General features: G+C 36.1%; 1 protein-coding gene across 5 annotated transcripts in view; it reads left to right on the top strand.

Annotated features, from left to right (window-relative positions):
• The window catches only part of VPS13D (vacuolar protein sorting 13 homolog D), a 326196-nt gene that overhangs the window by 31252 nt on the left and 282214 nt on the right, over positions 1 to 12730 (top strand). For 4 of the 5 annotated variants that reach the window (XM_031962837.1, XM_031962838.1, XM_031962835.1 and 1 more), the window contains 6 exons: positions 624 to 696; positions 1209 to 1379; positions 2430 to 2560; positions 3609 to 3741; positions 7401 to 9602; positions 11121 to 11272. In XM_031962837.1, coding sequence (XP_031818697.1) covers positions 624 to 696; positions 1209 to 1379; positions 2430 to 2560; positions 3609 to 3741; positions 7401 to 9602; positions 11121 to 11272 — 2862 coding nt within the window. Of the gene's footprint in view, positions 1 to 623; positions 697 to 1208; positions 1380 to 2429; positions 2561 to 3608; positions 3742 to 7400; positions 9603 to 11120; positions 11273 to 12730 lie in introns of those variants that run through there. The other variant, XM_031962839.1, reaches the window with a different exon arrangement.

The following is a 12730-nucleotide window of genomic DNA, read 5'->3' as shown; positions in this document are numbered from 1 at the left end:
TGAATGATTTTAGTTAGAATAAGATGTGTTTTCTGACTTGGAAAAGAATTGTGTAAGCATCCATTCTGCTGCATTTGAAGGTCTGTCTTTCAGTGCTTTCTAGATATACATTCTAAATCTGACAGAAAAATGTAACTTTTCAAGCCAAGGGAGAAATAGAAATATCTCGTGACTTTTGGTCCTATCAGGCCAAGTTTTAACTTGATCAAAGAGTTAGGTTAGTAAATTGTTTAGCTACCTCTTTGTTCATAGCTACACTGTGTTAACATTGGAAGAATCCATTTCCCTCTCATATTTTATTCAGAATCTGCCAAAATGATGGCTGTGCACAGAGGGGGTACTGTGCTAGGGTTATATAAGAAGTCGGGTACACAGCTTCTGATTTAGCCAGGGACTCAAGTTCATCAGGGACACAACATAAACCCATGGAATAAGAAAAAAATAATATCAAGTAATTTCTCTCTAAGTGAAGTATCGATATGACCTATTATTTTTTGTTTTTTTTATATTGGGCATACCTTTGACTTGCATTAAAGGCATGTACTTCCTCATGAAGTTGAAGAAAAATACATATTGTGCCTAACTCGTCCATTCTCCTATGTGTATTTTGTGTTGTGAAATAGCAAAAAGAAGTTGGCAGTGTCTCACAGTCCCTTGGTCTTCAAACATCTTCAGACAGAAGTGATCAGGGGCCTGGTAAGTTTTTATGTGTTTTTGAATCACAGATTTTTTTTTTTTATTAAATATGCCCTTTTAAAAATTAAACATGCTCAAATTAAACATAGCATGTTTTCTTTCTGTTGTAGCTTAGAGATTAGAAAAATATGATGCATTTTATTTCAAATGATATTATTTGGTGATGCAATGTGATTTCAGCCCAAGTCTTGTATAGTTTATTACTGTAGCCATTTGGTAAGTCCTTCATCTAGGAACCAGTAAAAGAACAAAATGCCTTATTTTCTTTACTTGTAATAATGATGAAGATGGTACCAGTTTTCTTTTTGTTGCTACCATTTAGAAATCAGGAGAAATCACCGTAAAATCCTTTGCTAATACAGTGTTGTCTTCATGTCAAACAGCTGAAGAGATCATTTAGCAGATTTCATCTCATTTACAGAGTTTCCCCTAGATATGACCTCTGTGTTATTTTAAGTAAGGGAAGAGCATCTTTTAACCAACTTTTTTATTAGATCTATTTCTCTTTCCAGCTACTGATCCAGATGCTCCAGTTTTTGAGATGCTCTATGAGAAGAATCCAATACACAGCCACTTTGAAAGGCGACTGAATGTCAGCACCAGGCCCTTGAATATTGTTTATAATCCTCAGGCCATTAAGAAAGTAGCAGATTTTTTCTACAAGGGAAAGGTTCATACCTCAGGTTAACTTTTTTGGTTTTTTTTTTGTTTGTTTGTTTTATGTTTATGTTTTTTTAGTTTCTAATTTTCCCTGTCATTTTAAGAAGCCTAAGCAGTATTCATTCCTCAGCATCAGTGCAGTAAATAATTAGGATATCCTTAGTTCTTAAAAACAGAAGGCAAGATCCAAAAGTATTCTTTTCTCCCCTTTAGTCAGTTTCTTATTAACATTCATTTCCTCAGAGCCCATATTTTATTTTGATAATGAATCTACTTGAATAATCATCTATTTAATGCCTTAATAGAAAGGTTCAGGGAACTAGGCTTAGAGGACAAGAATAATATCTATGTTACTTCCTTTGAGCAACTCCACTGAATGCTGAATAATTGAATAATATGTTCAGAAATTGGTAGTGAAATAATAATTGACTAATTGCCACCACTCTTCCCAACTTATTTGATGATATTTTTCTGGACAGTTTTGCCTTATTTTTAAATTTATTCCATGAAAAAGAAAATTTAGCTAAAATAAGAATTTTTTTATTAAAGCTTTTTATTTACAAAACATATGCATGGGTAATTTTTCAGACATTGATCCTTGCAAAACCTTCTGTTCCAAATTTTCCCCTCCTTCCCACACTCCCTCTCCTAGCTGGCAGGTAGTCCAATACATGTTAAATATGTTAAATCCAATACATATTTATAGTTATCTTACTGCACAATGCACAAGAAAAATCTAACTTCTTTTAGACCTAGACCAGATACATGATATAGGAGGTATTTCCTCTACTACTCAATTTTGATGTTCTTAGGCATTTGGAATAGAGGGGTTAGGTCTAGTGCAATATGACTAAAGAAATTGAGGATCCTTTTAATTGAAGACTTCTCATTTTACTATTTTGTTTGTTAGAGATGACTTCAGGGAATATTGCTGTAGGGAAGTCTTGATTCCTTTTTCTAAGCTTGGTTCTCCTTAGGGAAGTAGCAATTCCAGGAAGAGATTTCCTCTAGTTCTTCTGCCAACTAGTCAGGTAAAGATCCATTTGGTTTCTTATCTAATTTCATTCTTCCAGGTTTTGGCTATCAGTCAGAACTTGAGTTGAGAGTTGCTGAAGCTGCCCGAAGACAATATAACAAACTGAAAATGCAGACGAAGGCAGAAATCCGACAAACTATTGACCGTTTGCTAGTGGGTGATTTCATTGTGAGTAGTTATCCTTAAATGCTTTTGATTTCTTTGTTACTAAATGCTCTTGCAGATGATCCCATTTTGGAGTTAGATATAAAAGTTAGACATGTGTTCATGACTTGAGAATCTCCAGAGATGATAGATACCGTGCTTCAGGGCCTAGGGCTGCCTTTGGCAGGCAATGACTTGTGGAAATGAATTCAATAATATCCCAGTAATGAGGTAAAATGGCATGCACTTTAGCCTCTGGCTCTGTATGGCTATGAAGAAAACATTTCAGATCTGATCCTTATTCATGTTAGAAAGATTTTGTCATACTCGTTTTAGAATATATTTTTGCATGTTTGCACTATGTTGAGCACCAAGAAATAGAAAAACATTATTAGGACATGGTCCTTAGTTTTATGGAGCCAAATAATCGAAAAAGAAAATCCCACTTTTTGTTTTTGTGGAATAGAATCAATGCCTTTTAACAAGCATTTGTTAAGCACCTATTGTGTTTATGACACTGTGCTCACTGCTAGGTATACAGAGACAGAAATGAAGTATTCCTCTCCCAAAAGGAGGTTTCATTTCTGCGGAAGAATATGACACAATGCAGATAAGCATATATAATATCTAAGAATAATTTAAAGTTAGTTTCAAAAGGAATAGTACGTGAACAGTTGGAGAATAGGGAAAGGAGGTGGCTTGTGTCATTTTAGCCATGCTTTGAAGGAAACTGGACAAACTATGAAGCCAAAGGGAGCAGAGAGGGCACAGATCTGGCAGAGGGAGAAGGGAACCTGCCTGCAGGGTTAATTATCTCAGTTAGGAAGGCCTTGGACAGTGGGCTAAGGGAAAACAACCCAAGGGAGAGGGATCAGACCTGAGGTACAGAGTGGGCCTTTACTTCCAAGCATCTAACTAGCATGCAGAAGAATAAACAAACCCCGACTAAAAGGGAATCAGTGGTTCTGTCTGCCTGAACAGGCAGAGCTTCAACTCCATCAGCAGAGTTGCTGCTTCATGTCAAAGAGTTAGAGTAAGAAATGCTTACTTTTCATTTGCTGTATTTTCACAGGAGGAGAGCAAACGTTGGACAGTTCGGCTGGATATTTCTGCCCCTCAGGTGATATTCCCTGATGATTTCAAATTTAAGAATCCCGTGTTAGTTGTCGTGGACCTAGGAAGGATATTGCTCACTAATACTCAAGGTACATTTGGCATTAAAGGGCTTGTGGTGAGGGTGTTCTTAGAGTTAGCTACTACTTTCCTCCAGTAAGGTGTCTATTATAAAGTTTTGGTGATAGTGTTTTTAGTTATTTGATTCTTAGGGTAGAAAGCTAGAGATGTTATCCAGTTGAAGTTTGTTTCATAAAGAGACTCCAGAAAGGTAGATCTCATAACTGTTTTTAGATCTAAAAGGTACTGTTTTCATTAGTAAGTCTGATACTCTTTTCATTATTAGTATATTTGAAATTCTTTGTAGTGAATTGCAAAATTTAAAATTGGGAAGAGACCTCAGTTTTTATCTATTTTAATCCTTTTGTGAAAGGTATCTCCACTATAATATTTTAAAAAACAAAATTTTTTTTTTCTTTTGGTTACATTTGAGTTCCAAGTTATTTCTTTCCTTCTTTCCCACCTAGCCCTGTACTGGAAAAGCCCTTAATTGACCCATATACCTATGGGAAACTATACTATATAGTTTCCTTCACTTCTTTCTCTTGAAGTAGGTATCATCTTCCTTCATGGGCCCTTTGAAATTGTTTTGAATCTTCATTTAACTCAGAATAGGTTAGTCATTCACAGTTACTCTTTGAGTGCTATTTCCCTCTATACTATTTCATTCAAGTCTTTCCGTGTTTTCCTAAAATCACAATATAACATTCTTGACAAATTATTGTCATCTGTCTCTAAACAGACTCCAGAGGAATGGGAATTCATCATTTCTCTAGACCAGAACTTCCTCTTTTGCATAATTTAAATTATTAGGAAGTTTTTCCTGGCATCAAACTTAAATTGACTTCTTTGCAACTTTCATCTATTGTTCCTGGTTCTGTTGTATTAGGCAGCCATAGATGGGGCAAGTGCAATCCTTGTCCATGTGCTTCCCTTCAGATTCTTGAAGACAGCTAACATGTGCCATGCCCCTCTTGCCTAACTTCCTGGGTTTCCTTCAACCATACTCTAGCCTACCTGTCCATTGGATACTCTTTAGCTCATCAAAATCTTTTTAAAACCGTGACACTCAGAACTGGTCACAAATATCTAAATGATGTCTGATGAGGGAAAATAAAGTTGGACTGTACTTCCCCATTCTTGGAAGCTCTGCTCCCTGCAGCCCAAGATGACAATAGCTTTTTTGATAGTTATAGCACACTGTTCATTTGTAGTGGACAGGCTATTAAAATATGTGTTTTGTTTTGTTTTGTTTTTAGATAGAACAACTGCTCTTTCTCTATGCTTCCCCTGTTTATGCTTGTGGAAGAGATTTTTTTTTTTATACTTAAGTTTAAGACTTTATATTTTTCTCCATTGAATTCTTAGTAGATTCAATCCAGAGTTATAACCTATCATGATAAATCCTGACCCATTCAAACAATGTGCTAGCTCTTCCTCCTAGCTCACCTGCAAGCTGGGTGAGCCTTTACTTATGTCACTGATAAAAATATTCACAAGCCAAGCACGGCTTCCTGTGGCTGGAGACTTCCTGCTCCTAACAACCACTAATAATAAGCCTTTTAATCCAGCCATTGAACCGGTTCTGAAACCTTCAAATTATTTTATTGCATAATTAATATCCATTTTCTTTTCAAGAATAGTGATACCTCATGAGAAACTTTTTTGCAGCAGTTCCTTTGACGACTAACTTTGTCAGAAAAGAAAATGGGTTAATTTGGTATGCTCTCTTCTTGATGAAGTCCGGATAATTCTTTGTAATCACAGATTTCCTCTTGAGATGCTAACCAGCCAGGATCTGTTTTAGAATTTTCCCAGGAATTAACAGAAAGTCACTGATGTATGCCTTGCAGACTGTTTGCTTCCATTTTTAGAAAATTGGGACCACATTTGCCCCTCTCCAACATGCTTATGGTACCTACTCATTACTTCAGCATCTTTCAGATGTTAGTATCAGTGACTCAACAGTTACATCTGCTAGTTCTTTCAAGTCCTGTGGATATAGTTTGGATCAAGGAACTTATATTTGTCAGGAACAAGTTGTGTATTCTGTTATTATTATCTCATTACTTCTTTTGGGCACTTCCTGTTAATCATTTTCATTTTATAATGTGCAGTGGAGAGAGGATGTTCTTCAATGTAGATAAAACAGAAAGAAAGGATTTGAGCAACTCTGCCTGTTTTTCTTGGGAGTTGTCATTGTTCTCTTCACTCCACGCAAAGGCGTAGATTATCTTTGATCCCATCCCTCCTTTCTCTTATCCTCCTTATAGCTTAAAAAACAAACCTATCCTTATTCTTGTCTTGCCATCTTGGGCTCATTTTGAAGTTTCATTTTCCTGCCACCGTCTTTACAGGATTGGGTCACACTCTTAAGCTATTATTCTTTGCTACTTTGCCTTGCTGCCATCTTTTTTACATTTCTTTTGTTGTTGTACGACCTTCTAAAGGGGACCAGTGTTACCATAAGCATGATGTCTTGATTTGCACATGAACTGAATTTGAGTGAGGCAGAGCTGGACAGAGTAGTGAGACAGGAGTCAAGATGACTGGAGGTGATAAAAATACAGATACATTTCTTTTAAAAATCTAAATGGAGCCATTAGTGCCTATTTTCCTCATTAGTGGTCTCTATATATCTTAAGAGTTTTATTTTTGTGTATATCCTCTCCCTACTGGATTGACTTCTTCTCCTGAAGAATTTTATTCCAGGGGATCATACTTACCAATTTGCTTAACTAAGCAGATCTATTGGTATGAAAGCTGAAAGTAATGACATTTTGAACTAGATTTATCAAAACAATTTAGCAAAACCATTACCTAATAACCATAAATGATAACTTTTAGTTCTATGAAGCTAAATATTTTAATTTACCAGGCATTAAAACATGATTTAGGTGATGCAGTAAGTAATTATAATCATATATAGTAGGGTTTCTTAAACTTTTTCCACTCATGACCCTTTTTCTCTCAAGAAATTTTTACATAACACTTTGTATATAGGTATATAAACTAAGTATACAAATCAAACACTTATTGATAATAAATCATAATTTTGTGACCCCCCCCCCCCAATTTAGTTTCATGACCCCATTTAGGTTGAGACTCACAGATTAAGAAGCTTTGATATATAGCAGGGTTTTTATTTTTGTTTCTGAGTCTGTGTCATGACTATGTAGAGGACAAACTTTTTAAAAATAAACTTTCTTTTTATTTTTAAGCTTAGTGAATATCTACAAAAACATTTAAATATAAAGTAAAAAAAAAGATTGTATGGAATATTTATAATTTGCTCAACTTGTCTTAATTCAAGCAAAATAATAAAACCTTCCTGTTTGATTTTTCTCCCTTTGTAACATTTTTACTTTTGTCTTGTTCTTATTTTTCATAGTTATATTCAATGTGTATCTCATTGATCTGATTATGCTTTCCTTGCTTGACATAATTTCATTTGTTTTTCTATGTTTCTTTGTATTCTTTGTGTTCTGTTGTTTCTTTTGGTGTGGTAATATTCCTTTCTGTTCAGGTTTCACAAATGTTCAGTTTTCCCCTAGTTAATAGACACATTTTTTTTGAATGAATTGTATAGTTCTTGAGTCTTCCCTTAAAATCATTTTGAAGGAAAGAAGGCTACTATTTATCAAAATGGAGAAAAAAAGTTTATGTTTACTTTTCTCTTTTCTATCTACAGATGATTATAAGAAGAAAAGTACAGAAGGTTCCTCTTCTGATCTGAATGAGCTTAGTGATGATGAATATAAGACACCTCTTGCTACCCCTCCTAATACCCCACCCCTTCAGACAAGCAGCAGGAATGGATTGAAAACCCCACCATTTCCTGCAGTTGAATTCAGTGAAGAACAACTTCAAGCACATTTAATGAGCACAAAGATGTATGAGAGATATTCCTTGTCATTTATGGACCTCCAGATCATGGTTGGACGAGTGAAAGACAATTGGAAGCATGTTCAAGACATTGATGTAGGACCCACCCATGTGGTGGAGAAATTCAATGTGCACTTACAGTTAGAACGCCGATTGATTTATACATCAGATCCCAGGTATCCTGGGGCAGTGCTCTCAGGTAATTTACCAGATTTGAAAATCCACATCAATGAAGATAAAATATCTGCCTTGAAGAATTGCTTTGCCCTCTTGACCACTTCAGAAGTGAAACCTTCTGATGTTCTTATCAAGGAGAAGATTTTTCCTGAAGAAGAACAAGGGGAGAGCTTGCAAGACTCAGTAATGAATTTGACTCAGAGCATTGTGGTTTTGGAGCAGCATACGAGGGAGGTTCTAGTGGAATCACAGCTCCTTTTAGCTGAATTTAAAGTTAATTGTATGCAGCTTGGTGTTGAGAGCAATGGTCGTTATATTTCTGTGCTCAAAGTGTTTGGTACCAATGCTCATTTTGTGAAGAGGCCTTATGATGCTGAAGTGTCACTCACTGTCCATGGCTTACTCTTGGTGGACACTATGCAGACTTATGGTGCTGATTTTGATCTCTTAATGGCTTCACACAAGAACTTGAGTTTTGATATTCCAACAGGAAGCCTCCGGGATAGCAGGGCCCAGTCACCTGTCTCTGGACCTGATGCAGCCACACTGAGTGATCGATGCATTGCAGCCACTAATGTTTCCCTTAATAATGTAATTGCCAAAGATCAGGAATCACTCATTAAATTAGAATACCAGTTTGTTAGTTCAGAATGTCCCTCAATGAATTTAGATAGCACCCTCCAAGTGATATCATTACAGGTAAATAATTTAGATATCATTTTGAATCCAGAAACAATTGTAGAGCTGATTGGTTTTCTTCAAAAATCCTTTCCTAAGGAAAAAGATGATTCTAGCCCTCAACCTTTAATGACAGATTTTGAAAGAAGTTTCAGGGAGCAAGAAACATATCAGTCTACTTATGAACAAAACACAGAAGTTGCAGTGGATATTCATAGACTCAACTTGCTTCTCCTTCGGACAGTGGGAATGGCAAATGGGGAAAAATATGGCAGAAAAATTGCAACTGCAAGTATAGGCGGAACCAAAGTTAATGTCTCCATGGGTAACACAGTTGATGTGAACGGTTCTCTTGGTTGCTTGCAGCTTATGGACTTGACACAAGATAATATCAAGAACCAATATGTTGTCAGCATTGGAAATTCTGTAGACTATGAAAATATTATTAGTGATATTGGCTATTTTGAATCTGTCTTTGTTAAAATGGAAGATGCAGCTCTCACAGAAGCATTGAGTTTCACATTTGTTGAGAAATCTAAACAGGAGTGTTCCCTTAACCTCAAGATGGCGTCTCTGCATTATAACCACTCTGCTAAATTTCTAAAGGAGTTAACACTATCCATGGATGAACTTGAAGAGAATTTCCAAAGCATGTTGAGAAGTGCAGCCTCCAAAGTCACCACCGTTTTGGCCACCAAAACTGCAGAGTACAGTGAGATGGTCTCGCTCTTTGAAACACCTCGGAAGCCTCGGGATCCTTTTGTCTTCGAGGAAAATGAGGTCTATGGTTTGGACCCATCCACAACTGTCAGTGACACTGTGAAGCTTATCTTAAATATCAACATTGAATCTCCAGTTGTCTCAATTCCTCGAAAGCCTGGGAGTCCTGAGCTGCTGGTAGGACATTTAGGACAGATCTTTATCCAGAATTTTGTGGCAGGTGAAGATGAATCAAGAAGTGACCGGCTTCAGGTAGAAATCAAAGACATTAAACTGTATTCTCTGAACTGCGCTCAGTTGGCAGGCAGGAAGGGTTCTGGATCTGAAGTAAGCCAGTCTCTTCACCCTTCTTCTGGTGCTGCTAGTGTTAATAGCCAGGAGGAAACACATTTCACCCGACATGATTTCTTTGAATCTCTACATAGAGGTCAAGGTGAGTTATGTGACTTTTGGGAATTAAAAGTAAATTTTCCTAGAAGTATTTGTTCAGATACCACAGATAATGAATTTTTATTTTAGAGAAGTGATAATTAGAGTTTCTATAACTTCAGGTATTTCACCAAAAGAATCTTGTTTTTTAAGTGGCAAACTGTAACATCTTAGAAGCATGTAGTCCAATTTCATTCCCAAAGTAAGACTCTCAACTGCTTGGACATTCTAGGGAAATGAGCACTTGTGAGGTGAGTTAACAAAATCTATTAAAGTGATTTTATGAAAGATTATTTAGAGAGACACATCCTTGAGCAATTCTTTAGAAGTACTAAATCTCTGCTTTTACTCTGGGACCATCAATTTCTTGATTGATTACATTGCCCGACCAAGTGAGTTAAAATGATTGGTTTGGAATAGGAAGCTTTCACTGTAGCTGGTAGGTCCTTCTTAACTTTATAAGGCTGCTAGTACAAGTTATCTGGAAAAGCATCTCATTTTAAATCCAATCAGAGGCCAGATTTGATTTATTAATCTAGGCATCTGCAGAATTCAGAGCTCAGATTATGACAGTTGGTTGTCTCTTTTATTTTAAATAAGTTTTTATGGATTTTTTTTCATCATCAGATTTATTTTCCTAGTGTCTCTCCTTTCTTCTCCCAATTAGTGTACAATAAAACAAATCATATTTGTAAAGAAAAGAAAGAAAAGGGGGAAAAAATCTACAGAACTAATGAGTACATGGAAAAAGTCTGAAAATATATTCAGTATACCATATCTGGTGCCTTTTTTCTGACCTTTGTTTGCCCTGAGTCTTAGGTGTTCCCAGTACATGAATTTAAAACTATTTTCAATAGATAATGGTCATATGAATAGAAGCTTGTAATAACTATCAATATAAATATAGGCTTATATTTACATTTATTTTGCAGCATAGTCTTCTAAGTGCTTTTCTATATCTGTTAGTCAAGTACAAGTCATAGGAACATAAATTCATAGCCTCATAGACTTTATAAATAGAAGGGATCTCAGATCATTTGGTTCAACCCCTTTATTTTATAGATGAAGAAACCATAACTCATAGAGATTAATTTTCATCGTAATGTGCTTTGAAACTAGGTAGTGTTGAACAGCTCAGTTGGAGGTGGGTGCGATCTTGAAAGTTAGGATGCATTGATGTCGACATTGAACAGGTGTAATGTTCAGCACATCATGTAGCCTTGTACATAGTTAGAACTTAATACTTGTAAATGGAATTGAATTGATAGCACCAAAGTGTTCATCCTTATGCCAATTGGCCTTGGTCTTTTATTGTTCTAGATAATAGTTTGTTTTTTGACTATCGTCTCTATGCTATTCTTTTTCAGAATTAACCTTAGTTGCAGTCTGACCTGCCCTATGATTCAAAATAAACTCATGGATGCTATATTTAGTCATTAGTCATTTGAATAGAGTAAAGTGTACATTGTGGCTTTAAATATATACTATTCTTTGAACTTAGTTATTTTTCTCCTTATGTCAGCTTTCCACATTCTGAACAATACCACCATCCAATTTAAACTGGAAAAGATTCCTATAGAAAGGGAATGTGAGCTGACCTTCACCCATTGTCCAGATGATGTGGGAACCTCAAGTATTATGAAGATTGAAGGAAAATTTGTTAATCCTGTTCAGGTAAAACCTTTTTTATTTCCAGAATATTTGTTTCATGATTTTAAATGAATGTTAATAGTAAAATCCCATTGTAATAAGTATCAGAATAGATTTCTAGCTTTAGTAATAATTGATAACACCAAGTTTCTGCTTTTAGTGAATTAAAAAACTATTCTGTGCCATGTGCTATGCTTAGCACAAAGGATACAAAATGGGATAAAAGATAGCCCCTGTCCTCAATGAACTTCCAATTTAATGGATAAGAAAAATGTAGACAATTATGCATAAACAAGTTCTATACAGGATAAATAGGAAATAACAGAGGGAAAGTGATGGAATGAAGATGGAAGAAGGTTTTCCCTTTTTTAAGGAGATTTTTAATTGATTAGGAGTAAGATGTAAGAGCATTCAAAAGCTGGGGCAGAGTAGTATGTCATGAAGGGCTTTGAATGCTAAACAAAGGATATTGTATTTGATTGTGGAGGCAACAGGGAGCCACTGGTGTATATGTATAGTGCAGTGGACAGAGTGCTGGGTCTGGAGTCAAGAACATCTGAGTTCACATTTAGCCTCATATTTATTAGCTGTGTGACCCTGGACTGGTCACTTAACCCTGTTTGCTTTAGTTTCTTCATTTGCAAAATGATACTGTTTCAGTATCTCTGCCAAAAAATGGAATCACAGAGAGTTGGACATGACTGAAACATTTGAACAACAACACTTATCTTGGCTAGAGCTTGTTTTGTCTACATCAATCCTAGTGAGCTCCCTAAGAGCAGGGCCTACCTTGTGCTTCTTTCTGTACCCCTCACACTCATTGCCATGCCTGGCACATAGGAGGCGATTAATTTGTGTTTGTAGATTGAGGAGATGCTGGTCAGCAGGTTAAAGAGTTGCAGAAAGCTTAGAGAGAATAAGGACCATGAAAAGACCATTGAGATATGACAACTAAAAGATCATCATTGACTTTGCAGAGAGCAGTTTTAGTGGAGTGCTAGACTTGGAAGCTAGACTGTAAGGAGTTAAGACAGTAAGAGGACAGAAGAAAAGAGAAGAGATAGAGGAACATACCTAGCGTCAATGGAAGTATTCAAGTTTTTGATGATGGGGGAAACATGGGCATGTTTGTAGGCAGTAGGGAGTGAGCCAGTAGATGGGAAGAGATGAAAAATAAATGATAAGAGAGGGGATTAAAGGAGGGAGTCTGTTGGATGGAATGGGATTGCTTGAATGAGTAGTGGGGTTAGCCTTGGTAAAAAATAAAGCTACTTCATTATGTGAAACCAGGGTAAAGGAAGATAGAGTAGTAGAAGGCTTTCTGAGTGATAGGAAACAAGAAAGAAGGGAGAGAGATCATTCATGGTGAATGGCTTTGGTTTTTTCTGGAAACATGAAGCAATATTCATTTTGAGGGAAGACATAACTTTTATGCAAGAAATACCATAAGAAGTCCCACAGAAATGTTCATGTCAGCTTAAA

Source organism: Sarcophilus harrisii, chromosome 3 (genome assembly GCF_902635505.1).
Source record: "Sarcophilus harrisii chromosome 3, mSarHar1.11, whole genome shotgun sequence".
NCBI lineage: Eukaryota > Metazoa > Chordata > Mammalia > Dasyuromorphia > Dasyuridae > Sarcophilus > Sarcophilus harrisii.
The sequence above is the reverse complement of the archived record's forward strand: the minus strand, read 5'-3'. Positions and strand labels throughout refer to the sequence as shown.